General features: G+C 48.4%; 1 protein-coding gene and 1 long non-coding RNA gene across 3 annotated transcripts; one reads left to right on the top strand and one right to left on the bottom strand.

The window, feature by feature from the left end:
* Window positions 1-103: 103 nt before the first annotated feature.
* Window positions 104-27,855, top strand: TRIM14 (tripartite motif containing 14). 2 transcript variants are annotated; one of them, XM_004747676.3, is made up of 6 exons: window positions 104-259; window positions 3,416-3,511; window positions 16,583-16,816; window positions 19,801-19,963; window positions 21,972-22,064; window positions 24,605-27,855. In XM_004747676.3, the coding sequence occupies exons 1-6, from the start codon at window positions 227-229 to the stop codon at window positions 25,138-25,140; spliced, it is 1,155 nt and encodes a 384-aa protein (XP_004747733.1). In that variant the 5' UTR covers window positions 104-226; the 3' UTR covers window positions 25,141-27,855. The 2 variants fall into 2 exon arrangements, with proteins under 2 accessions (XP_004747733.1, XP_004747732.1); XM_004747675.3 differs by lacking the exon at window positions 104-259 and adding an exon at window positions 300-913.
* Window positions 22,602-24,011, bottom strand: LOC123392468. The gene is made up of 2 exons (XR_006607185.1): window positions 23,950-24,011; window positions 22,602-23,332 (listed from the first exon to the last, which is right to left on the bottom strand). It is a non-coding gene; the product is annotated as an uncharacterized LOC123392468 (long non-coding RNA).

The following is a 27,855-nucleotide window of genomic DNA, read 5'->3' as shown; positions in this document are numbered from 1 at the left end:
GGCTTATTTCACTAAGCATAAAGTCTGCAAACTCACCCAGGTGGCAAATGTCAGGATTTCCTTTTTTGGGGTCTGAGCAACGTTTCACCGTATATACACACAGCATTCATTCACGGACGGACACTGGTGGCTTCCACGCCTTGGCTGTTGTGAATAACGCTGCAAGGCACCCCGGAATGCAGGTGGCTCTCCCAGATACTGACTTCATAATCGGTAATCTTCCTGTATGTACCCAGAAGGGAGATGGCTTGATCATGGGGTAGGTCCATTTTTCACTTTTTTTGAGGAAACTCCATGGTGTTTTTCAGGTTGGCTGTACTAATTTACATTTGGTGGAGGCTGAGACAGCCTGGGGCGATCAGAGTTTCTAGGATTCTGACAGCTGGGGGAACGGTGATTTCTCCCGGGGAAAGGGCAAAGAGAATCAAGGCAAAGTGGATCCGGCTGCGGCCACCTCCCAGGCGCTAGGCCAGGCCGGAGCCCTCCACGCCGCGGAAGGGGCCGGCGCAGGTCCGGCTAGAGCGCGGCCCATGGGGCCGCAGGGCGCCGATGTTGCCGCTACCCGGGCCGGGCGTGCGCAGCCGTCCTTCCTGCGGGAGCGGGGCCTGCCCGGAGCCAACCCCGCCCCACCGCCCCGCTTTCGATTCTCCGCGGGAGCCCCTCCCCCGCACCGCGGCCGCCGGGACCTGAGGGCTGAATGGCCGGCGCAGGTGCGCGGAGCGAGACACCTGGGGGGCCGGGGCCGCCGGAGCGCGAGGACGCAAGCGGCTGGCGCTGCCCGGAGCATGGCGACCGCGTGGCCGAGCTCTACTGTCGCCGCTGCCGTCGTTGCGTGTGCGCGCTCTGCCCGGTGCTGGGCGCGCACCGCGGCCACCCAGTCGGCCTGGCGCTGGAAGAGGCGGTGCACGTGCAGGTGGGGACCGGGGCGGCGCGCGGGGGGTGCAACGGGCGGGGAGGCGCGCGCAGGGTTGGCGGCCGGTTCCTGGTTAGGCCTGGAGCCGCAGGGAGGCCCACCTGTTGTTGCCAACGATCAGTTAAGCTTCAGAAGAGGTGGGTTTGGGAGTGAGAACTTGGGCGCCCTGGCTGATAACGCAGATGTCCTTGACCTCGTCCACCACGCGGGTCCACCACACTGCCCTTGGGCTGGAAGAAGGTCTGCGGGTGAACACGGATGAAAAGCCCCACAGAAACCTCTGGTTTCCTCTCCTGAAGTTCACAGTCAGGGCCTGAGGACTGCTTGACTGACTGCTGTAGGAGCGGTCGCCAGCCACCCACTCCTGCCCTTCCCCTCCACCCTTCCTCGCCATAGCACTTCCCTTCCACGCATTTAACAGCCTGGTGGGGAGCTGTGACAGCCATTTTATTGATATGAAAAGGAAAACTGGAAGCTGAGGCTGCCTTTGACCCCAGGATTCCACAGCTGTGTTGTCCCCACTGGCTTCTCATCTTGGAGCCCTCACCTGTGCATAATCCTAATAGTGGTCAGGGGCTCTCAACTCTTATTCTGGCCTTGAGGACAACTTGTTCTGTGGCTCTGGTCAAATCTTTCTGCCCCACCTGGGATAGGCAGGCCCTCCTCTCTCTGACAGATGTAGATTCTACCACTTCCTCCTCCGGGAAGTCTTCTGTGATTAATGACCTTTCTGTTCACATTGCGACAGCCTTGGAGCTGGATGAAAATGGGCCCTGTGGGAGCTGGTCCAGTTGGTGGAGTCCTCGGTTTAAGGCCCGCCTCTTCCTCCAAGGTCTTCCTTTTCTTATCTGTATAATGGTTGTAAGAGTAATAGCTCCTCAGAGGCTGTTTCCAGAGTTCATATGGCTGCTTTCCAGAGATAGGGCTTTGGTGTCTCATAGATGGGTCCACCCACCTACCTACCTCCTGCCTACGTACCCATTTTGTGTTCACATACCTACCCACTCACCTGTTTATCCATCATCCTTCCATCCACTCATCAGACATCCATTCAGCACATACTTTGTGCCATGAGCTAAGGAATAAATCAATTCTTCCTGGATCTGGAGATGTTCCCTGGCTGGTGGGATGAGAACAGATAGTGACAATATAGTGTGATAAGTATTGTAATTGGAAAGCTGGAGGGAAGACAGTGTGAAGTAGGAAGAGAGAGCCCAGGAAGACTTCCTGGAGGAGTGCCACTGGAACTGTCCTTGAAGACTGAGTAGAATTTTACCAGGTAGCTTTGACAGGAGAAGCATCCTGGGATTGGAAGGTCCAGACACCAGGAGGCTGGGCTCTCTTGGGGTGTTGGAGAGCGTTTGGTCTTGAAAGCTTAGAAATCACAGTTGGGGTAAGGATGTGCTCCTGGAGTTTGTGGCTGTGGCTTATACCTGGGCTCCCATTGTGTCCCCACCCTCACCCACCACCTAGAATACAACCACACACAGCAGTAAATGCTTGTTGGATGTGACAATGACAGCTAACAACTCTGTTGAGTACTTAGTCCCTGCCAAGCACCGCACCAGATATTCTGTATACTTCTTATTCTCTATGGTGACGCTATGGGGTTAGCTCCAGATTTATGCTGAGAAAACAGGCTTAGAGAGGTGAGGTCACTCGCTCAGTTCCCATGAAAGGGACTCAGACCTAGGAAGTCCTGTGTGACTCAGGCTGGTGCTCTTCATAGCTTGCTGGGTGGCCCCCGCTCTCCACTTGAAGCTGGCAGCCCTTGGTCACTGTGTTCGATTCAGCAAACACTTCTGGGTCACTCCCTGGTCCCTGGGGGGGTAGCCAGGAACAGAGCAGACCTGCCCTCAGGAAGCTGTTGGTTGGCTGGGCAGCCAGACCTGGGCCCAGCAGCTGAGTATAAGGCCAGCCTGAAGAAAGTCCAAATAGAGGTGAGGTCAAATTTGTGGGGAAGAGGGTCACAGAGCCCACCCGTGGAAAAATGGCAGTCGCAAAACAGAGACATATGGAAGGGAGCCGTTTTAGGTGGGAGGGAGATGGGACCATGAACCCCCACAGGCCTCACATGTGCAGGTCTTCTGAAGCCCAGTCCAGGCCAAAGGCCCACATTTCTGGAATGTATGTTCCACGCGGCATGTAGTTGGTGGTTCGGTTAATAGTGACTCTATAAGTGAACACTCTTCCACTGTCCCCAAACTGTTTGCCTTAAGGCCCTGTTTGAGAAAACTGGGTCATAAGTAGGATTGTTCTAGAAAAAAGGGAGGGGAACATCAAGGTTTGAAGAATATCTGACATAGGCTTCCGAGGATCAGAGGGACCCTTGTTCCAGCTCATCCTCCAATTTGCCCCGTGACTCTGGGCCCACTCATCTCACCAGTGAGTATCAGGTACCTCAACTGGAGCAAAATTCAGGGGTGGGAGATGCCCCTCGGGGTAGCTTGTTACCTTAAAAGTCACAGAATTAAGAATTAATTTTTCCTGACTCCTTCACAGAAACTCATCCAAGAATGTTTAAAGCAACTGGAAACCAAGAAGCAGCAGAATGTTGGCAACATAACCCACATAGAAGACACTGCCGAGAAGCTCAAGGCAAGTGGACATTTCTTCTTTATTCTAGTTGAGATATGCGCACTTCCCCTCGGATGCAAGGCTCTCCTCGGTGTGGAGCCAAGGGTATATAAAAACCTCTAAGGGTTTTTAGATCTGGTTTGGTGGCCCTTGGGACTTCCAGAACTTAGGGGGCTCTTTTGAAGAAAAAGGACACAAAATCAGGTGCAAGGCCATGAGGGACCGGGCTAGTGAGGAGCTTGAAGCTTGTGGTGTTGTGTTGTGTTGTGTTGTACCCAAAGCTTCTGTGTTGTTAGCTTGGTGAAGATCTGCCTCTGTCCAGTGCCCTAGTCTTGCCCCATAGCGCCTCACAAAATGGAGGAACAGCCTTTCCTGCCACCTGCCGCCTCCGCCAAGGCTATCTCTTAGAGGGACTAGTCGTCCATCCCCTGCACCCCAAGTCACCTTAAACAAAGCAAAATGCAGTGTAAAGAACATGCAAATAACTCTTTGGGTGCCAACTGCTTTGTTGAAAGAAATTAAATAGGGTATAAATATATTCAAAAGTAAGTACTTTTCTTCAGGCTCCTCTTTTCACAAAATTGTTTATTTATTTATTATTATTTTTTTTAAATAATTTTTTAAAAAATTTTTAAAATTTTTTTTTGAAGATTTTGTTTATTTGACAGAGAGCACAAGTAGGCAGAGAGGCAGGCAGAGATGGGGGGGAGGCGAAGCAGGCTCCCTGCAGAAGCAGAGAGCCCGATGCGGAACTCGATCCCAGGACCCTGGAATCATGACCTGAGCCAAAGGCAGAGGCCTTAACCCACTGAGCCACCCAGGCACCCCAGAATTGTTTATCTAAATGGATTCTTTTTGGGCTTGAAATGAGAAGTTGGGACTGATACGATTGTGAGCTGCCATTTTACTCTAAAGAAGTTGTGCTGGGTTTTTTGGTCCTTTTATGTGAATTGAGCTGGTCCCTTACCCTCTCGGCCTCGGCTGCCCCCACCTTGAAATGGGGGCTGGGGTGGGGTGCCCTCCAAGGGCCTCTCCCCCTGACGGCTCTGTGAACCCTGCAGTCAGAGCAGAGAGACTGGCACCCAGGACGTCCCGAGGCCAGGCCCACAGCAGAGGGGAGATGTAACAGAATTGGTCCTCTATTGGCCCAGCATGCTTTGTCTGTGGCTGCGTACCCCAGCATGCTGGGGACAGTTGCATTAATGCACCTGGAGCCCCAGCTGCATTAGTAACGGTGCCCGTCATGTCTCCAAGAGCATTTCTCTGGGGCTCAGGTAAATACATCCATTGGAAAAGATTCAGGAAGGGATGGGGGAGGTGTTTTGGGCCACTCAGCCAGAAGGGCAGAATCGGGATACAGAGTCACTGTCTGCGGGATCTATGAGCAGAGATTCTTTCCTTGGGGGCCCCCAAGGAAAGAATTAGGACCCGTGTGCAGAGTCAAGTGGGTCACATTTCAGCCTCGTCTAAGGGGTGGAGTTTTCTTTCTTTGAACCTTTTCCCCAGCTTTTAAACTTCTATTTTGAAATAAGTACAGATTCACAGGATGTTGCAAAGGTAGTGCAAAGAAGCCTCGTGTACCTTTCTCCTAGGTTGCCCCAAGGGTTAGAGCTTACCTAGTGCCGTGTCAAAACCAGAGTTGACAGCGTGTGTGTATAAAGTCCTACGTCAGTTTCTCATACGGGTAGATTCGGGAATGCAGAAGGATTCCGCCGCCACCAAGACCTACCTCGGGCAACACCATTAGAGTCACCCCTCCCACTCTCCCTCCAACAGTCTGACCCCGGGCAATCACACATCCGTTCTCTATCTCTGTCATTACGGCATTTAAGAATGTCATAAAACTGGAATTATACGGTGTACGACCTTTGAGATTTTTTTCACTCAACATAATGCGTTCAGGATCCCTCCAGGTTGTTTTGTGTATCAATAGTTCATTCCTTTGAATTGCTGAATAATATCCCAGCCATCTGGTAGTCCAGGTCAGCCAGTTTTTTTGTTTTTTGTTTTTTGTTTTTTTAATTTGAAGTTTCCATCTACGTTAGGATAGTTTCGTTGTTTCCATTTTGCGGCTCTTAAAAATAAAGCCACTTTGAGCAATCGTGTACAGGTTTCTGGGTGGACGTAGTTTCCGTTTCTCTGCAATAAATGCCCAGCGCTGGTTCTGGGTTCTATGGGGCTTGTATGTTCAGCTTCTCAAGACACTGCCAGAACATTTTGCAGGGTGGCTGTGTCATTCGACCTTCCCACCAGCCGTGTATGAGACATCAGTCTCCCCTCCTCCTTGCCTACCGGCAGGACTTGCCGGAGTCCTGTTCTAGCCTTTCTGGTAGCTGTACCCTTTGGACCCTGTGTTTGCGTTTCCCCAGCAGCTATGATCCCGAACGGCTTTCCATGTGTTTAATGGCAGCTTGTCTGTCCTCTGTGTTGTTGTTGTTTGTGTTTTTTGTTTTTTACCACTTCAGGATTGGTTTGTCTGTTTTCCTGCTGCTGAGTTTGGAGATGTCTCTCTGAGCTAGACGGGAGTCCCTTGTCAGGTCTGTGGTTTACAAATATTTTCTCCCAGTATGGGCTTGACATATCATTGCCTTCGCAGGGGCTTTAGCAGAGTGAGAGTTTTTTAATTTTGAAGAAGGCCAGTTTATCCTTTTTTTTTTTTTTAATGGATTGTGCCCTCGGTTTCATGACTGAGAGCGCTTGGCCTAGCCCTACATCCCAAAGATTCCCGCCTTTTCTTTGGTCTAAGTGTTTGACAATTTTATGTTGTACATTGAAGTCTGTGATTCTTGTTGAGTTCCTTTTTCGTATAAGGTGGGAGATATAGCTCAATTCTTTTTTTCTCTTTTCTTATGGATGTCCAGTTGCTCTGGCACCATTTGGGGAGAGACTGTGTGTTCTCCATTGAATTCCTCGAATTTTGTCGAAAATCAGTTGGCCCTGGGAGCCGTTGGGAGCTGAGCACCAGACACCCCCACAAGAAGGGTGCCTGCCTCCAGGTCTCCCAGCCCCCACCTGATCGCCTCCCTCACTGTGTTACCAGCCTGGCTCCTGGGGGCATTTGTGTTTCCATCCCTGGTCAAGAAACAGATATTTAAAAATTCAGCCATGCTTAACTCTTTATCAGATATGTCATTTGCAAATATCTTCTCCCATTCGGGAGGTTGCCTTTTGGTTTTGTTAATTGTTTCCTTTGCTGTGCAAAAGTTTTTACTTTGATATAGTCCCAACAGATTATTTTTGCTTTTGTTTCCTTCACTTTATGAGGCATATCTAGAAAAATGTTGCTATAGCTTATGTAAGAGAAATTACTGATGTGCTCTCCTCTAGGATTTTTATGGTTTCAGGTCTTTAACATTTAGGTATTTTTTTTTTTAAAGATTTTATTTATTTATTTATTTAACAGACAGAGATCACAAGTAGGCAGAGAGGCAGGTAGAAAGAGAGAGAGGAGGAAGCAGGCTATCCGCGGAGCAGACAGCCCGATGCGGGGCTCGATCCCAGGACCCTGGGATCATGACCCGAGCCGAAGGCAGAGGCTTTAACCCACTGAGCCACCCAGGCGCCCCAGGTATTTTTTTTTTTTAAGGTCTTGTTTATTTATTTGACAGAGCAAGAGGGAACACAAGCAAGAGGAGTGGGAGAGGGAGAAGCTGAACTCCAGCCCAGCAGGGAGCCCAGTACTGGGCTTGATCCCAAGACCCTGGGACCATGACCTGAGCAGAATTCAGGCAGATGCTTAACAATGGAGCCACCTGGGTGCCCCCCCTTTAGGTCTTTAATCCATTTAAAATTTATTTTTGTGTATAATGTAACAAAGTGGTCCAATTTCATTTTGTCACAAAGCTGTCCAGTTTTCCCAACACCAGTTGTTCAAGAGACTATATTTTTCCCATTTCATATTCTTGCCTCCTTTGTCATAGATTAATTAACCATATAGTTGAGGGTCTATTTCTGGGCTCTCTGTTTGGTTCCACTGACCTACATGTCTATTTTTGTGCCAGTACCATACTGTTTTCATCACTATAGGTTTATAGATTATTTTGAAATCTGGGATTTGGGTACCTCTAGTTTTATTCCTTTTCCAAAATTGCTTTGGCTCTTTGGGGCCTTTTGTGGTTCCATACAAACACATAAAGAACTTTTACAACTTTTACATCCCCCCAAAATACCCCCCAAAATCCAATTAAAAGTGGGTAGAAGACAGGGATGCCTTGGTGGCACTGTTGCTTAAGTATCTGGCTCTTGGTTTCCCCTCAGGTCATGATCTCAGGGTCATGAGACCAACCCCTGCCTCAGGCTCTGCACTGAGCAGGGAGTCTGCTTGAAGATTCTCTTCTTCTGTTCCTCCCCTATGGTCCTGTATGCACGTGCTCGCTCTCTTTCTCTCCCCCTCCAAATAAATAAAATCTTTTTTTTAAAAGATTTTATTTATTTATTTGGCAGACAGAGATCACAAGGAGGCAGAGAGGCAGGTGGGGGAGAGGGAGGCAGGCTCCACGCTGAGCAGAGAGCCCTATATGGGGCTTGATCCCAGGACCCTGAATCATGACCTGAGCTGAAGGCCGGCTTAACTCACTGAGCCACCCAGGTGCCCCCCTCAATGTTTGCTTTTTTAAGATTTATATGAGAGAGAGAGAGCATGATTGGGATGAGAGGCACAGGGAGAAGCAGACTCCCCACTGAGCAGGGAGCCCTATGTGGGGCTCAATCCTAGGACCCTAAGATCATGACCTGAGCCAAACCAGATGCTCAACTGACTGAGCCACCCAGGCACCCCCGAATTTTTCAGTTTTGAGGGTCCATGAGCTCGGACTTGAATTCTTCTCAGTACAGTCCTGTCATTTGGTTTATTTGTTTTGCTGGTGACTCTTTTTGCCCATGACCCTTGATGGATGACAAGATTCCTTGCCCCTGGGGTGCCTGGGTGACTCAGTTAAGCGTCAGCCTTCAGTGAATGAGCCCCACATAGGGCTCCCTGCTCAGCGGCGAGTTTGTTTCTTCCTCTCCCTCTGCTGCTCTCCCTGCTTGTGCTCTCCCCGCCCCCTCTATCTAATGAATAAATAAAATCTTAAAAAAAAAAAAAAAAGATCCCTTGCTCCTTTCCCAGGCCAGTGAATGGAGTTTTTCCTGTTCCTAGTTCATGGATGAAGCAGGCTCCTGGGTTGGTGCAGGTGGCAGGTGCCCAGAGACCCCTACACAAGGCTGCGGGGCTCCCAGTGTGGTGCGGTTGTCATACGGGTCACTTGCTCAGCTTCCGCACTGGAGTTCCCTCTTTGTTTGGGGCAGCTAAGGATTTCTGCTTTTTGTCGTTTGTGGGTTTGCTTTTTGTTTTTGAGCTGAGTCATATGATTTAAAAATTGGCTCACGTGTATATCCCCATTTCTGTGTGTTTGAACTAGGGAGGGAGGTCTCCCATGTCATCTTCTTCCCCCGTTATTGACCAAAAATCTGTGTCCCTTTATATATGGGCGTCTTGTTTTGGCTTGAGGTCCTAACTAACACTACCCTGGGTCAGTGTCAGAGACGGTGTGTTCCAGTACATGGCTCTACCACGATTAAGCCATTTTTGTAATGTGGAACATTTCGATCATTTCCAGTTTTTCACTAGCATAAAAGAACACCGCAGCGAACGTTTCTTACTTGTTCTGTCTGGACACATTCCCAGAAGTGACTCCTCCAGCTCATGGACACACACGTGTAGGACTCTCCTGTGTTCCGCTAAATTTGTGGCCCGTGTGCTTTGGGGCAGAGAGGTCAGGGACAGCCACACTGCCCTGTGCTTGCGTAGGGAGAGGCACTGCTGGGAAAGGGCTGTCTGCCTGGAAATTAATCCATAAAATACTTTTGTGAGCAAACGAAAGTCAATAAAGTTCACACGTGCTCCAAAGTCCACTGCTCAGAAACCAGGGAACAGCCAACCACTTCCTTCCAGAGAACCATCAAGAAGGCCTTGGTCCTTAATCCTCAACCAACACCCATGGAATGATTTTCTCTGACATCCTTGTCAAGAGGCTGTTTCCTTCCCCTGCACAGCAGCTCAGAGGCCCAGGTGGATGGGAAATTCGCCATTTGCCTGCTACCCTAACCTGGACAAGGGTCGGGTGTCAGAGTGGCATAGTGATTATGCTCTTCTTTTGGAATCTTCCCAGTTTTCCCCAGGGAGCTCTTGATACTTTATGAGAGAGAGTGTGTGTGTGTGTGTGTGTGTGTGTATGTGGTGGGGGGTTATATAAATATGTATACTATAAAAACAAATATACACGTAAGTTTGGTTACTGTCTGTCGAATCCAGACCTGGGTAGGGAGTTAGGATGTGCACAGGCTGGCAGAGCTGAAGTGGCCCTCGGCGCTCGGGGCATCCAGGAAAACAGAAGCCATTTTGAGGGTTTTGGACAGTGGTGATGAGTGCAGGGAACAGTGACACAGCATGGGGGTGGCAGAGAAGCCAGCCAGGGGTGGCGAGGCAGGAGCATGGGCAGGAGACACAGGGAGGATGTGGGAGGAGGGAGAGCAGGAGGCCGGGGCCACGTGGTCGGAGCTGGAACCAGAGCAGACCTGTCCTTCGGGAGCTGGAGGGTAGAGGGGACGCCCTGGCTGCTCCCTCTCCCTCATTTCTCTCTAGTTCCTCCTCCCACTGACCAGACCCAGCCTGAAGGAGGCTCTTGGAAATGCACAGGCAGGAGTCAGCCCCTCTCCCTACCATGCAGGGCTGGGGGAAGGAGAGGAAATGGGCCTACACTGGCACCCTAGGGAGGGAAATAAACAGCCTCCACTCCTGCCTTTCCCTGTGACCCACCAGAGCTGTAGGGACTGAACCGCAGCTTGGGGACCAGTTATGGGACAGAAAGCAGCCTCTGCCAGGGTGGGAATGGGAAGATGAGGACTCAGCCAGGCCATGCTCCTGCTGACGGGCGATGCCACCAGTCTCCACCACCGCCTCTGGATAAGGCCACCCCTCTGCCTCCCTCCGCAGGCCACGGCCACCTGCCCGAGTCACCAGTGACAGCATAGCTAACAGGGAGAGGGCAGGGGTGGGGAGCCGTGGGAGGCCCCGGAGCGGCACCCGTGGAAGCACTGTCCAGAGTCGTGCTGAGATATCAGCCACACAGCCCTCTCCATTCTCCTCACAGGCTCCTCACCCTCCACAGGACCCAGACAGGCCTGCAGGGCCCTGGGCCGACATGAGTCACACAGCAGCCAGCACTCTGGGTATGAAATCCCCCACTCTCCCATGCCGGACTTCACCGCTGCCCAAGTTCCTTTTGTCCCCAGTCCCTCAGCTTTTCAGCTAGACTCTTCAGGGCCTCACCCGGCCCAGCCCACTCCAGTGTGGGGTCCCGTTTCGCTTTGAATCAATGTGGCCCAAACAACCAGACGGCATACTTCCTTGTTTCATCGCCAGAATCTCTTCCCTCCCTCCCATTCTCTCTCTCTCTCTCTCTCTCTCATGCTTTTAAACTGTTTGCACGATCAGCCTCATCTCCTTACACCTTAAGTTTTCTTGTGGATGTTTCCAAACGGTTATTCCTGGACGGAGAGGTACAGCGATGGGTTGTGTCATTAAGCTTGTTCTGTCCATGCTTCTTCACAAAGTGGAGCTGTGGAAACTGCTTGGTCAGGAGAGTATTTGCTCTCTTGGTTTCTAGAAAGGTGCTCCATTTACATACGTTGCCTCCAGAGTGTGTCTTTCAATCTAGAGTTGGGCACCCATTTTCTTAGCTTCATTGGGTCGTTCAGGAGAGACATAATTTGTGTCCGTGTTCCCTGACCCGTAGAAATCATGTTGTCAGTGTAGACTAATTCCCAGGCCGGCCCAAAGCCAACTTTACCTATATTGCGTGTGGCTGGGAACAGCTAGCCTCAGAACCTAACCACAGCCCAGAGCGCTGTATAGGAAACTGACTCGGGGAACTCACTCCACAGATCATGCCAAAGTTCGTGTTCCTGCCCCACTAAAAAGAGAACATGACATCATAGGGAGCCTGTACAAGTGCCAGGGGCTGTTCTGTTGTGTGGACTGATGTTTGGGCTGGAGAAAGAGGCTGACCTGTGTTTTGCTTTTATTTATTTATTTATTTTAAAAATAAACATGTAATATATTTTTATCCCCAGGGGTACAGGTCTGTGAATCGCCAGGTTTACACATTTCACAGCACTCACCATAGCACATACCCTCCCCAATGTCCATATCCCCACCACCCTGCTTTTATTTTTTTTAATGATTTTGTTTTATTTTTTAGTCGTACTAGTAGTACATGAGCACGTGTTCATTTTTTTTTAATGTTCACAATAGTATGTTAGAATCTAGTATAGAACTTTAGCAACTACAAAATGGGAGTATCTCTTCACCATCCCCCTAAGCCCGTAACTTTTCCCAAACATGACTAGAGCATTTATTTTATTTTATTTTTTCAGTGTTCCAAGATTCATTGTTTAAGCACCACACCCAGTGCTCCATGCAATATGTGTCCTCCACAATACCCACCACCAGGCTCACCTAACCCCCCATCCCCCCTCCAAAACCCTCAGTTTGTGTCTCAGAGTCCACAGTCATTCATGCTTCATCCCCCCCCTCCGAATTCCCCTAATTCACTTTTCCTTTCCTTCTTCTAATGTCCTCCATGTTATTCCTCATGCTCCACAAGTAAGTGAAACCATATGATAATTGACTTTCTCTGCTTGACTTACTTCACTCAGCATAATCTCCTCCAGTCCCGTCCATGTTGATACCAAAGTTGGGTATTCATCCTTGCTGATGGAGGCATAATATTGCATTGTATATATGAACCACATCTTCTTCATCCATTCGTCTGCTGAAGGGCATCTTGGCTCTTTCCACAGTTTGGCGACTGTGGCCATTGTTGCTATGAACATTGGGATACAGATGGCCCTTCTTTTCACTACATCTGTATCTTTGGGGTAAATACACAGTAGTACAATTGCAGTGTTATAGGGTAGCTCTATTTTTAATTTCTTAAGGAATCTCCACACTGTTTTCCAAAGTGGCTACACCAACTTGCATTCCCACCAACAGTGTAAGAGGGTTCCCCTTTCTCCACATCCTCTCCAACACTTGTTTTCTGTCCTGTTAATTTTGGCCATTCTAACTGGTGTAAGGTGGTATCTCAATGTGGTTTTGATTTGAATCTCCCTGATGGCTAGTGACGATAAACATTTTTTCAAGTGTCTGTTAGCCATTTGTATGTCTTCTTAGGAGATGTGTCTGTTCATGTCTTCTGCCCATTTTTCAAGTGATTATCTTTTTTTGAGTGTTGAGTTTGAGTTCTTTATAGATCTTTGATATCAGCCCTTTGTAGTGTCATTTGTGAATATCTTCTCCCATTCCGTGGGTTCCCTCTTTGTTTTGTTGACTAGTTCATTTGCTGTGCAGAAGCTTTTTATCTTGATCAAGTCCCAAAAGAAGTCCCATTTTCACTTTTGTTTCCTTTGCCTTTGGAGACATGTCTTTTTTTTTTTTTTAAAGATTTTATTTATTTGACAGAGAGAGAGGGATCACAAGTAGGCAGAGAGGCAGGCAGAGAGAGAGGAGGCAGCAGGCTCCCCGCTGAGCAGAGAGCCCGATGCAGGGCTCGATGCAGGGCTCGATCCCAGGACCCTGAGATCATGACCTGAGCCGAAGGCAGAGGCTTAACCCACTAAGCCACCCAGGCACCCTTGGAGACATGTCTTGAAAGTTGCTATGGCTGATGTCGAAGAGGTTACTGCCTATGTTTTCCTCTAGGATTTTGATAGATTCCTGCCCCACATTGAGGTCTTTTATCCATTTCGAGTTTATCTTTGTGTATGCTGTAAGAGAATGGTCGAGTTTCATTCTTCTACACATAGCTGTCCAATTTTGCCAGCACCATTTATTGAAGAGACTGTCTTTTTTCCACTGGATATTTTTTCCTGCTTTGTCAAAGATTATTTGACCATAGAGTTGTGGGTCCATTTCTGGGCTCTGTACTCTGTTCCACTGGTCTATGTGTCTGTTTTAGTGCCAGTACCATGTTGTCTTGGTGACCACAGCTTTGTAGTAAAGCTTGAAGTCAGGCAACATGATGCCCCCAGTTTTTTCTTTTTCAACGTTTCCTTAGCAATTCAGGGTCTTTTCTGGTTCCATACAAATCCTAGGATTGTTTGTAGAACTAACAAACATTTAAATGCACCTGCATGGGTGCCTGGGTTGTGCCTCAGTTAAGCGTCCTCCTTTGGCTCAGGTCATTCTCCTGGGATGGAGTACTGTATCAGGCTCCCTGCTCAGTGGGGAGCCTGCTTCTCTCTGCCCCTCCCCCTGCTTGTATGTTCTCTCTAATAAATAAATAAAATCTTTAAAAAATTTAAAAATGCACTTGCAAACATACAGAAGCATAGACAGCCTCCCCCCACCCATGCTATCCAAAAGCAGTGTTCTCTGAAACCTTCTGTAGGTAGAAAGGGCATAAAGGAAAGAGCATCCCTGGTTTTTTCAAAGTTTGAGTTAAGCCACTTCACTTTAAGGAAAGTCTTGGGGTAATAGCCATTTTCTAACTGGAGGACACCTGAAGACGATTTTCGCTTTTTGGACAAAAACCCTTACCATGCTAATAAAGGTTTTTCTTAAAAGCAAAGAGGACCAAAGCAGACATTCAGAAAGTGGGCAAACCTGTATCCATATATAATTTTTGTTTAGTTATCTTTTACAGAAATAGGATCATCCTATATTTGTTATTCTATAACTTGCTCTTTTTCATGTGGTGTCTTGGAGAGTTTTCCATGCCCAGGCACCTGGATCCACTGGTGTGTGTGTGTGTGTGTGTGTGTGGCAAAATGTACGTAACATAAGTTAACCATTTTGCCCATTTTTTGGTGTACACTTCAGTGGGACGAACTGAATTTACAGTTATAACCACTGTTTTTGCATTTATACTCAAAAACACTGTATTACACTCACAACCACTGTATAACTGTACATTACAGTTATAACCACTGTAAACTGCATTTACACTCATAACCACTGTTTCCAAAAATTTTCCACTACTTCAGATATAAACTCCGTAACTACTAAGCAATGACCTCCCCTCCTGCCAGGCCCTGGCAGACTCTCATCTACTTCCTGTCCCTGTGAACTGGCCTATTGTGGGTTATTTTATAATAGGAAATCATCCAGTATTTGTCCTTTTACGTCTGGCTTATTTCACTCCACATGACCTAACAGTTCACCCACAGTGTAGCATGTATAAGAACTCTGCCTTCTTTTTAATCACTGCCTGTTCTTTCATTGTATGAAAGCCACATAATATATATAGTAAACATATATATATATACTTCCCATATCAAAAATCTTGCCCAACTTCACCACCAACAGTGGTGAGTGTCTTAGTACACAGATGTTTGTGCACATGTGAAAACGTTTTCAGAGATCAATGCTTGCAAGGGGAATTGCTGCATCAAAGGATGGTTGCAGTCAAAATTTTGATATCATATTGTCCCCTAAGAATGCTGACCCAGTGTGGCTAAGTGTACTCCACCCCATTCCAGGCTCTGCTATTATCAGTCAGTTAAAATTCCTCCAGGCTGATGGCCATCAAGTATTTTCACTGCCCACTTCCTGGACTGCCTGAGAGGCCGGATATCCCTTTGTCCAGCTACGGGCACTTATAAGCATTTAGTCCATTTTAAATTGAGTGATTTTTTTTTTTCTCCATGTGATGGATGATAAACCCATGTAGCTTGTTGGAGCCATTGTCTACAGAACCTTCCCTCTTAAGAGTTCCATTTTTTTTTATACAATCAGACCTGCTGTGGCTACCTTGTAGCTCTCTGAGTTTTAGGCTCCTCTTACAGAGGTTTCAAATTTTTAGAAATAAAGTTGTTTTGTATTTCATTGTGACAGGTTTGTTTTTTTTTTTAAATGTATAGTGCCTTAATCTCTGTGGAATTTCTTTTCTGTTTACCTTTATTGTAGAAAACCTCAAGCATACCCATATATTTAGAAGCAAATCCCAGACATGCCGTTTTAACGGTAAAAGTTTAGCGTGTTGTTTCCACAAGATGCTTTTTTTTAACATGCCCAGCCATGTTGTCATCATCACACCTGTGAAAATTCATAACAGTTCCCTTTTATCCTTCAACATCCAACCAGTGGTCACATTTTCAACTGCGTTGTAAATGTCATGTTTTCTTTGAATTAGAAGTGAAATAAAGTTTTCAAAATGCATTTGGTTGGCCTGTATCTCAAGTTGATGGTTACTGTGTTTCTCCGTTCTCCTTGCGTCTTCTAAATTGGATTTATAAGTTAAATTTAGAGTGATCAGACACAAAGTCTCATTTTTTGACTACACTACTTCCTTAGGTGGGCTTCTGTTTGCATTTATTTTTATATATGGTATGAGGATCTAATGAATTTTTTTTGCAAATACATGGTTAATTGCATGTTGTACCAACACTATTAATGGAATAGTTCACTCTTTCTTCCCTGTAATTTGAAATGTGACCATTACCTCTCTCTCCCTCTCTCTCTCACACACACACATACACAGAGTTCATTTCTGAATTCTTTTGTGCTCTTGATCTTTGTCTTTGTCTGAGTCATGTGGTTTTAAATCCTGTAGCTTTACAGTTTGTTTTCATATTTAATAAGACAGGTCATCCTTCATTGATCCTTTTAAAGCAATTTGTGGCTTTTCTTGGGCTTATTCTTTGCCACCATAATTTGCCATTTGTCTAATCCACATGCTAAGGCTGGGATTGCAATGAATTTTTAGACTATAATGAATCTTTCTAGCCAGGAATGTGGTCTTTTCTTCCACACATTCAGGTCTTTTTTTTTTTTTTATGTCTTTTAGTACAATTTTATGCTTTATGTAGTTCATTACAGTTTTTGCTAGTTTATTTTATGTATCTTGCTATTTTCCCCACTACCCTTATTTCTGCATGCATTTTCCAGTTGTTTATAGGTGGTGGTACTTGGGAAAGCTGGAGTTTTTATGAGTCTTAGGCTTGCCCGGGGACATTGCTGAACTCACTTTTTAGAGGTTATAATCATTTTATGTTGATTATTCCAGATTTCCTGGTTGGCAGTGATATCATTTGCAACTGGTTTCTTTTCAGGCTCATGCAGAGTCAAGTAAAACCTGGCTGATGGGAAAATTCACTGAACTGAGACTGCTACTTGACGAAGAGGAAGCGCTGGCCAAGAAATTTATCGATAAAAACACGCAGCTCACCCTCCAGGCATACAGGCAGCATATCGAATCTTGCAAAGAGCAAATAGATGGCATGCACAGCCTCTCCACCAGGGTCTGGAGGATCAGCCAGGAGCCCGACCCCATACAGCTGCTGCAGGTAATGCTGGGCCCCTGCCCCCTCCTCCCCTGCACTTCGCCTTGGTTACTGGGGCATCGAACACAGAGTTTACACTGAGTGAATACACAAAGAATTGCCTGGCCAGCCTGCAGGCTTTCTTGCCCCCACACAAGTGGTAAGGAAATAGGCATTGTTAGGAAGGGCAGATCCTTCTTGGACTAATGACATCATATTTACAGCCACTGTTTTGGGGGCCGGGGCCCTCTGTGTTCCAAGCACTTTCTGTATCTTAGTTCTGATACTTCCTAAAACGCAGCAAAGTGGCTATTCTCACCCCATTGTATGAATGAGCAGTTGAGGCCCAGGGAGGGTGAAGTGACTCGCCCAAGGTCACACAGCTGAGAGGCAGCAGAGCTGTGATCAGAAGCCAGGTCGGCCTGAGTCCAGAGCACAGCCACCTGGCCCTCTGCCTGCTAAGTCTCACTCGAGACCCCCTCCTGGAAAGGCAGGTGTCCTTCCGTCTACTGAGCAGGCCCCAAGAGGTGACTCAGCTTGCTCAAAGGGCAGAGAAGGATGGTACTCCTTGGCCACTGGGATCTGTTGGAGGCTATCACCTTACACGGAGGGAGAGTCTAGGAAATAGCCCCCGTGATGTGTTGCTCTATTAGTGAACATATGTTGTTAAGTGTGGTGCTCCTGTTCCCAAGGAACCACAGGAGAAACCCCCCTCCGGTGTCAGTACCGCTGTGCAGCCCCATGCTCTGGGACTGCTTTCCTGCTCACATGGCCCTTCCCTGGTTCCTTCTTTGCCCTGGCTTCTGGAACTCTCGGAGCTACACAGGTTTCACATGGCTCGGCAGACACCTGGCAGCATATGCTTTGTTCCTCTGCTCACTCTGGCTTCCAGCTTACTTCCCTACCCTGATGTTTTCTTCGCTTAAGTTTTCTCACTGTAAAGGAAACGCCTGCCCTGTTAGATAACCTTTGTTAGGTGCTTTACAGATTTGTGGGACGAGATAAGGGTGTCACTGAGTCTAATCACACATTAGGCTTTGGCTGGAAAATAAGGCTGACAAACAAATCGGTCAGTAGCTAACCAGTTAAGCCAGTGCCCGACAAATATTTCTAAGCTTGTGCGTGTACGTGGCCTTGGTCAACTCAGCCTAACAAAAAATAATTCTAGGTGAGTCGCTTTCCTAGGCACCCTGGATATTATAAAGAGGGGCAAGCTGCACAGAGGTGTAGATTTGTTTCTTTAAAAGCGACGGTACTTGGGAGGGCTATCTGATACAAAGGGACTCTTCCTTTTGGAGGAAGATGGAGAATATTTTTCTTGCATCATAGAGTTTCATGGCTTGATCATCTTTTTTCTTATTCTCTGGTGCTGGAACTACTGATTTTCATCATTTACCATTCCTCCCTCTGCTTGCTCACTCTCGTATATATACGGATCTGTACGATACTGAGTAACCTGTTTGCGCCAGGCCCCTGCTTGACATTAGGAGCTTGAGGGTGGGGAGGCATGCTCAGAAATAGCTATTTACAGTGCAGCCCCAGCAAGCTGGCAGAAGTATGTCTAAGAAGTGTCCAGTTCTGCATAGGGACTAAGGGAAGGCTTCTAAGGGGAGGTGACCGTGGAGCTGGGTATGGGAGCATGAGGGGCTCACCAGGGAGATACAGAGGGACAGAGGACATCCCAGGCAGAAAGGAATCATGTGCAATGAGGGTCCAGCAGGCTGTGGAGGGCCACTAGGGTTTAGCCTGGCTGGAGGCAGGGTGGGGGTATGAAGGGAAGGAGTGGCCTTGGGAGCTGCCACTGGGTCTGGAAGCCAGGCCTAGTTAGCAGAGGGCTGTATGTACCTGGCCGTGGTTTAAATTGTCCTGTAAAGATTTTGGAGCCAGGGGAGCATTCTGAATTGGGAAGTGACCTGCTCAGTTTAATGTTTTTGAAAAGTCACTCTGGGGGTACCTGGGTGACTCAGTGGGTTAAAGCCTCTGCCTTTGGCTCGGGTCATGATCCCAGGGTGCTGGGATTGAGCCCTGCATTGGGCTCTCTGCTCAGCAGGGAGCCTGCTTCCTCCTCTCTATCTGCCTCTCTGCCTACTTGTGATCTCTGTCTTTCAGATAAATAATCTTAAAAAAAAAAAAGTCACTCTGGTGACAGGGTGGAGGGTGGACGTTGGAGGCCAAGACTAGTGGACAAGCATCAGGAGGAAGGGACAGGCAGGTCTGAGACCTGTGACAGGACTGGTGCGTGGAAGTAAGGGGAATCCAAGATGATGCCCAGCTATGGCTTGAAATACAGATGGGTAGGGAGCTGTTCCCCAAGCTGGCAAAGGTGAGAAGCAGGTGTGCTTGATTTCCTTATTCTATCATAAATATTTACAGAGAACCTACTGTATGTCGGGCCCTTTGTTACATACTAGAGCTGGGGATACCAGGATGGTCCAGGGAGCTTCTACCTTGCAAAGCCACACTTAACCCAGGAAGGCTATTTAAAGAGTGAGGCCTGGAGTTCATCATTGTTTGGTGGGGAAGGTAACAGTGGGGGACTAGTCAGAAAACAGGACAGGTCCCCACGGTGGGGGGGGGGGCACTCCCCCTCTGTCGGCATTCCAGCTGAACTTCCAGGGTCTTTGGCTTCTCATGCCCAAGGGACTCTTTCCCCTGGAAAACTGGCCCATCATTCCTTTGGTGCACCTGGATGTCAGGCAGAGCCCGGTGGCAATGTATGGAAAGCTTCAGGGCGCCCTGCAAGGTGGTGAGCAACTTGGTGGCAGGTGCAGCCAGCCAGTCTCCTTCCTTCCTCCGCCCCTAAGGCCGTGCACAGAGTAGAGCTCCAGGAACATGGAAGTGAGGGAGAAATCAACTCTGGTCCTGGGGCAGAAGTCGGGGGCACAGCCTGGGCTGCTCCCAGATGCCGGGGCAAGGGGGGGGCTGCCCCTTCCAGGCTGGGTTTGTCTGAGGGCGCAGCGGTGGCAGCTGAGACAGCACCAACGCTGACGCCCTGCACACCCCCGCAGGAGTACCGGGCCGCCGAGCAGGAGATGCAGCGGCAGACGAGCCTGGGAGAAGTGTGCTACCCCACACCCCTCTCCTTCGAGCCCGTCAAGAGCTTCTTCCAGGGCTTTGTGGACGCCATGCAGAGCTTGTTACAGACGCCACTGGACACTCGCCTTAAAGAGAGTAAGTTGCTGAGTGACCAACCTTGTGTCCTCAGCTCCCCTGCTACCCTTTAACGCAGAGACGAATGTGAAGACCTGAATCCCGTCTCTTCCACCCAAAGGCCAGTGGCTGGGCGGTGGAGGACTCCTGGGCCTAGGCCCGACCCATCCTTCAGACTTCACCTCCTTCCTCTTCGGAGACGGCATCCTGCCTTCCTAGCCATCCTGCTCCACTTCTGCCCCCAAGTCACTCCCAGGATTCTGCTGCATCTTACCTTCGCCCGCTCTGGGCTCCCAGCTAGAATAGCCATCTGCCCACCCCACCCCATCTGGCCAAGTCCCAGCCATCCCTGCGGGGCCAGCCCAGCTGGGCTCACCCGGGAAGCCTTGCCCCATCACCCTGGGCTGGCTGTGCTGGCCAGATGCCCCGCTGCCTCTTCCCACTCCTTGCGCTGCTGGTCTCCGGGCTGGGGCTGTCCCTGAGCTGGACACTCTGTACTTGCCTCCCCCTGCCTGTCATAAAAGCCCAAAGGGCAAGAAGCACTCTTGAGTCCTGCTCCGAGGTCCCTGCAGGGCATAGCACAAAGTAGGTGCTCAGAAATACCTTTCTTCATTCATTTATCTCCGCTCTTAGGATTCCTCCAGGACATCTACGGAGCCCTAAATCTCTGTTACACACTGCAGAGTACAAAAACAAAGGTCTTGGGGCGCCTGGGTGGCTCAGTGGGTTAAGCCGCTGCCTTCGGCTCAGGTCATGATCCCAGAGTTCTGGGATCGAGTCCCACATCAGGCTCTCTGCTCAGCAGGGAGCCTGCTTCCTCCTCTCTCTCTCTCTGCCTGCCTCTCTGCCTAATTCTGATCTGTCTGTCAAATAAATAAATAAAATCTTTAAAAAAAAAAAAAAAAAAAAAAAAAAAAAAAAACAAAGGTCTTGCCTTTGTGGTGCTCAGGGTTCTGGGAGCAAGACAGACAGTAGTAACTGAACAAGTCAGCGGTAAGAGCTCTGATGAAAAATATAGCAGGGTGAGGAGAATACAGGGTGACCAGGAGGAGAAGCTTTTTCCTGGGGATGCGGAGCCGGCATCTCTGAGAAGGGGACATACGTCTTCCCTGCGGTCTGCTGCTGCTTGACTCCGGTCGCCTCCTAGTAAAGTTAGGCCCTGGGTACTGCTACTGCGGCTGCCATAGTTCCTCCCCCAGGAGCTCTGGCGTCCCTGCTGCCCCACTTCAGGCTTGAGCCTCCAAGCAGGACCTCTGCCTCCACTCACCCTGCCCCATCCACTCCCCACCACAGAGCTTTGGAAGTTCTGTTCGTGTCTGCCTTCACTCAGACGCCTGCCACGGCTTCCCAGTTCCTGTGCCAGTGCGGGTACCTTAATACCCGTGCTCCTGCTCATACCCTCTGGCTGGGAAAGCCTCCCGTCCTTTTCTCTGGATGTCTGAATCTTCCCCGTCCTTTAAGGGCTCGCTGAGGTGCTTCCTCCTCCATGATGTCTCCCTGGATTCCTCTCTTTTCTGTGCGTTGGCGGGTAGCTCAGGTGAGCCTACCTCTCACCTCTTTTACCTGATGGAGCTGTGGAAGACAGGAACCATGGCTTGGGTTTCCCTTGAACTCCCTCGCACTGGAATGAGACCTGGATTTGGCCTTCTCTGATGGCTAATTTCTCATTTTCCATTTTATCCCAGCACTGGCATGTCTGCCAGGCCGTTGCCCCCACGCTTGGCTGTTGAATACATCGTTGATTCGCACGGCCCTCCTTGAGCCCGCTGTCCCGTCCCAAGGTTCAAGGGACAGTCACACTGGCCTGAATCCACTTCCCACCCTCAGAAGTACGCTTCTCCTTAGACCCCAGTATTGTGCTAGGGTATTCCTGTCACCAATTCCTGAATTTGCATTTACTGCTTAAATATGCATGTGCTTCTGGGGGAGAGATGATCCGAATTTCCAGTTCTGTAATATTTTTAGTACATTCTGTAATTTGCTCTGCCTGCATGAGGGCCAGGCACTCATTTCTCACAATCTGTTACAGACACGAACTGCCAGCTCTCGGGCTCCTCGAGCACCAAACTAGCTTCCTTGTTGAAAACAAGCCCCTCACCAGAGCGATCACTCTTCTTAAAATGTAAGCCCTGGGACTGGGGAGCAAAGAGAGGGTGGAGAGGGCCAGGCAGATTGTGGGGGATCACAGAAATGGAGGCACCCCCTTTTTTTACTAACAGACCCAACTTGGGTTTTTTCAACCTTTATTACTAGTTTTTAAATAACAGAAATAAGCAGCACCTGGCTGGCTCAGTTGGTAGAGCGTGCGACTCGATCTGGGGGTTGTGAGTCTGAGCCTTGCATTGGGTGTAGAGATTACCTGAAAGTAATAATAATAATAAATCTTAAGTACAGAAATAATACATATCCATTGCAGAAAAACGAGGGAAAAAAACCCAAATTTTTTAAAGTCACTTGCCCATAGATAACTACTATTATTGTTTGCCCTGTTAGCTTTCCTTAGTTTATCTATATATATACATATAAGAATATATTTAATATATATATTTTACAAATATGGTATCATACTATACATACTGTTTTGTAACCTGTTTTCATTTCATTTCATTTTTAAAGTAAACTTTGAAATATAAAATACATAAAAGTACAGAAATCAAAGGGGTGCTGCTCCATTTTTTGGGAAAGATTTTATTTTTAGAGGGGGACAAAGAGGGAGGAGCAGAGGGAAAGGAGAGGAAGAGGGAGAGACTCTGCAGCAGCCTCTGCGCCAAGCGTGGAGCCCATGGCGGGGCTCAGTCTCACAGCCCTGAGATCATGAACTGAGCCAAAACCCAGAGTTGGGTGCTTAACCAACTGAGCCACCCAGGTACCCCAATCATTTTTTAAAAGTAAACATGGTATATAACCTCCTTCAGCCCAAGAAATGAAAACTTCCAGCTCCCCAGAAGCCCTGCTCATGCAGCCTCCTCTTCACTAACCAAGGGTAACTACTCTCCCGATTTCTGACACTGTAGATTAGTTTTGCCGATCTTTGGCCTTTGTAGGACTAGATCATTCAGATTGTACTTTTTGGTGTCTTGCCTCTGTCACTCAACATAATATTTAGGAGATTTATCCATATTATTGTGCATAGAAGTAACTTGTTTTCACTGCTGTAAATAGTATTTCATTGTATGAATACAGCACACTCAAACTATGGAGGGACATTTTGGATTGTTTCTGGTTTGGCCTGTAGTGAATGTTGCTCTTGCTCTGAACATTCATGTGCATGTCTGTTTGATGCACATATGCAGGCATTTCTGTTGGGTATTTAGCCAGGAGTGGGAGGAAAGGATGCTTACCATAGTCGCTTCATCCAGCACTGTTCCAGAGATCCTATAGAAGTGAAAGCTATAAGGATTGGAAAAGGGGGGGATATCATTATGGTGTCATATAATGTCATGCGATATCATACAATATTATGACATGATTACAGGAAATCTAATATAAGTAAAAGATAACTTAGAATTAAGTGAACTTAGAACTGTTGCATATATCATTATACAAAGCTCAATCCTGTTTCTGTATATTGGCAATAAACAATTAGAAAATGAAATTTTAAAAACATTATTTTCAGTTTTTCAATTTTCAGTAACATCTAAAAAAAAATCAGGAATAAAATCTTCAGATGTGCAAAACCTTGCTACAGGTTTTGCACTCCAAACACTCCAAACACTTCGACAGTATCTACTAAAACAGACTATCCACGTACCCTACCATCTAGACTTCATTTTCCATGTCTACAGATATGGTACAAAGCAGTGAGAACAATTATTGGGAGTTAGGTCAGCACCACATTTCTGGGATACAAGTTGGCAGTATTTACTAAAGGCCTTAAAAGCAAAATTATCCATCTTAACCCAGTAGTTCCTCTTTTAGGAATGTATCCTCAAACAATAATCAGATGCATAAAGATGTAATTATATTAGTGTTTTCAGGAGCTTTTTTAAAGCCTAAATATCGGATACCTGGGTGGCTCACTTGGTCAAGCAGCTGCCTTTGGCTCTGGTCAGGTCCTGGGCTGGAGCCCCACTTAGGGCTCTCTGCTCAGCTGGGAGCCTGCTTCTCCTGTTTGTGCTCTCTCTGAAAAATAGATGAATAAAATATTTTTTTAAAAAGCCTAACTATTGAGAAGGGGGAGGGAGAGGTTAAAGTATAAAACACTTAACACAGCAAAATCTTAGGGTCAGCATTAAAACACTGTGATAAAAAATATTATTTGATAGGATAAAATGATCACAAATACAATCAATAAAGTTGAAAAACCAGATTACGCAAAAGTGTGTATGGCATGATACCAATAAGAAAAACTATAAGTGGCAAGATAAAAACTGGAAGGATATACATCTAAGCGTCAATAAGGACAGGATTTTTAAAATTGAATTTTTAGAAATTGGCAACAAATTCCATGGCACAAATCCAGTGAAATTTTCACTCCTTCCCGTGTCCCCCAGCTAATGCCTTGGATGCAATGAGGGTTAAAAGGGTGGCTTTTCATTTATCCGCTGGCAATTCCTGGCATCTCAATTTCTACGGGAAAGTTGTCAGGACCAGCGGGGGCATGGGGGGGGGGAGCTGGCCCCACCCACCAGGTGTGGCCCCCGATGTCCCCGCCCTCTGCAGATGCACGCACACCCACCCTGGAGCCGGACACGATGCACGCGCGCCTGCGCCTCTCTGCCGACCGCCTGACGGTGCGCTGCGGCCTCATGGGCCGCCTGGGACCCACGCCCGCGCTGCGCTTTGATAAACTGTGGCAGGTGTTGTGTCGCGACTGCTACGCCGCGGGCCGCCACTACTGGGAAGTGGACGTGCAGGAGGCGGGCGTCGGCTGGTGGGTGGGCGTGGCTTACGCCTCCCTGCGGCGCTGCGGGGCCTCGGCCTCCGCGCGCCTCGGCTGCAACCGTCAGTCCTGGTGCCTCAAGCGTTACGACCTCGAGTACTGGGCCTTCCACGACGGCCAGCGCAGCCGCCTGCGGCCCCGCGACGACCCCGACCGGCTGGGCGTCTTCCTGGATTACGAGGCCGGCATCCTCTCCTTCTACGATGTGTCAGGCGGCATGAGCCACCTGCACACCTTCCGAGCCGCTTTCCAGGAGCCACTTTACCCGGCGCTGCGGCTCTGGGAAGGGGCCATAAGCATCTCCCGGCTGCCCTAGGGGCCACAGCACGAGTGACCGTCCTAGGCTTTCCACTGCTCTGGTCTCACCCGAGCTGATGTGGCTCGTCTACAGTCAGCTACCCAAGCATCCCCGTCTTCCCCACCCTTCATGCCCTGTGCTTTGAAAAGGCTCCTTTCCCAGGCGAGTTTTCAAACAGGTCCTAAAGGCCCCTCTTCTGCCGGGGCACTCTCAAGGGGCCTCTCCACCACCACCAGAGCACTTACATGACACCACTTTTAGTCCAGGTGCTGACTCCCAAGTGAGTCCTAAGCATCCCGACCCTGTTAGAAGGCATCATCCTCTGCCTCTGGCCTCTCCCTCACAGAGTAGTCAGCAATGCCTGGCACTTGGTAGGCGCACAAGAAATGTGTGAATGAATGAGAGCCATCCAGCCCCTTCTCCCTAAAGTCCTTTTGATCTGCCTCTTCCTCTCCACTCTGCTTCAGCTTGTCCGTGTCACTTCTCTTCAGGGTAGCCGCACTTCACGCCTCGGGGCTGGAACCCCCTCCCATTCTCATCCTCCACTGTACAGCCAGAGTGCCAGGCCTAAAATTTCATTTAACCTCTTAGAACTACCAGAAGGTTCCCAAGGACCGCAGGGAGAAAAAGCAGGCACTTTACCTTAGCATTCAAGGCTTTTCTAGTCTGCCCTCAAACTCCCCATGCTCAGCTAGCTTCTACCGCTCTTTTCAGAGACCCTCTGGCACCTTTGCCCTTTGCCTGTCTGAGCCTTCCCCTGGCTTAACTGTCTCAGGAAGTCTCCCCAAACCACAAGAACCTCTCTTACTCTGAGAGCAACAAACCTGGGACCCTGCTTTCCCACTAGGTGGGAAGCTCTCCAAGGGCAGCTATGTCCCATACCCTCGCCACCCTGAAAAGTTCAGGGTGTCCCTTTCCCTCCCAGACAATGACCAGCAGCCGGCTACCACTGAAGCAAAAAGCAGCTGAGCTGAGAAGTCCTCATGAATCACCCAGCCTAACCTCACTGTACGTTTGGGAAAGTTCGTTCCTCAGAGCCCTCCAGCCCCAAGGCAAGTGTTTTACTTGCCCCCTGTCCCAGCTCTTCAGGCCCAGCTTTCAATGTGGGAGATTTTACTGCTTATTCATTCCTCAAGGGATGTTGGGAAGAATCAGCAGGCAACCGTTGCTTAGCAACCACAGGCCATTTCCCCAACTGCCTTGGAACTTAAAGAGGAGGAGCTAAGAGTAAGGTCTGGATAGGCCCAGACATCCCCATGCTCCTCCAATCCTGCAGTTGCAGGCACTGCCAAGAACCCAGAGAACCCCATTTTCCGTTAAGAAGGCACAGAAATAGAGAAGGCCAAACCAGGAGGACCTCAAGGGCCAGCTCCTCTAACAGGAAGGGGAAGGCCTCTTTTTTGGGTCTGTGCCTTGGTTCTGAAGATGTAGCATTATTTGTCAAACTCCCCAGATGATTTTGGAATCATACTGTGTCAAAGTATCTTAGGTGCTCAGCCAGAGGGCGGTGGCAGGGTGAGGAAGATGCAAAGCTGAAACCCACTCGTGCTCTCGGCATTCGTTAGTTTGAACCACAAAAAAACGCCAATTTCCAACAATTTTCTAAAAATGCCACTTTCATACAGGGCAATGTAATACAAGTGGAAATCAAGGCAGAAGGAACCCTAAGAGTGCCTTTGGTTGTAACCAAATCACTTAAAACTTTAGATGGAGAGACAGCACAGCGTCTAGGCACCCTGCTCCGGGAACGCTAAAAAAGGGGAATTAATTCTACTGGAGATGACCCCGAGCTGAATTCTGACAGGGCATTCCCGACAGAAGATGAAGGACGCTCCTAACCCTACAAGCTTTTCATCCCTATGCACACAGACCTACTTCCAGACCGATGGGGGGCGGGCCCAGGTAGTAACAGCACCTGCTGTTTTGCCAGGCACAGTTCTAATGCTTTACAACTATTAACTCATTTGATCCTGACATTATTCCTAGGAGGTACAAAGTTATACCAGTCCTATGCAGGGCAAAACTGAGATCCAGAATGAATATCTTGCTCAAGGTCACACAGCTGGTGGCGGAGCTGGGGTCGTGCTCACGTCCCGCAGGCCGGACTGCTCCGGTGAACATAGCTGGTCCCTGGCGGGTGCCTGCTCACTCCTGTTTTGCCTATGATGCTTTGCTCTAGCCTCCTGAGTCTGCCTCTGGATAACGTTCCTCGAGCTGAGATGAGGTCCTGTATCCAGAGAGGAACTTGAGTTTGGAATGCATGATCAGAGACAGAGCTGGACTATACAGGACAAAAACTGGCTTTGATCCAGTGCTGACTCTGTATCAAGACCTGTGCTGCCAAAAAGCGGCAGTTTCAGTGCACAGTCATGTGACCTTGGGCTAGTCACTTCACCTCTCAGAGAACCATCTGTAAAATGGGGGCAGTGACCCTGCCTTCTAGTATTGGCCAATGGCTATGAACTTGCTTTAAAAACCATCCAGTACTGTACCATGCCAGGACCCACAAGCCTTCCCAGCGGCCATCCTGTGGTAGCAGGAACCTCCTTGAATATTCTCCATACAGGACCAAAATTTCCCTTGGGGTCCATGATTAGAAGATCACTGACCTAATTCTCCTTCAGATTTATACTTACAGAAATTTCTTAATACAGCAAACTGCTTGCAGATATATTTTTAAATGACATTAATTTTATAGTCTATGATTTAATAAATATGAACACTGTAACCTTT

The sequence above is a fragment of the Mustela putorius genome, unplaced genomic scaffold, assembly GCF_011764305.1.
Source record: "Mustela putorius furo isolate JIRA1106 unplaced genomic scaffold, ASM1176430v1.1 tig00000580_pilon_pilon_pilon, whole genome shotgun sequence".
In the NCBI taxonomy this organism is placed as follows: domain Eukaryota; kingdom Metazoa; phylum Chordata; class Mammalia; order Carnivora; family Mustelidae; genus Mustela; species Mustela putorius.
Note: the sequence above shows the minus strand (reverse complement) of the source record. Positions and strands in the feature narration are given on the sequence as shown.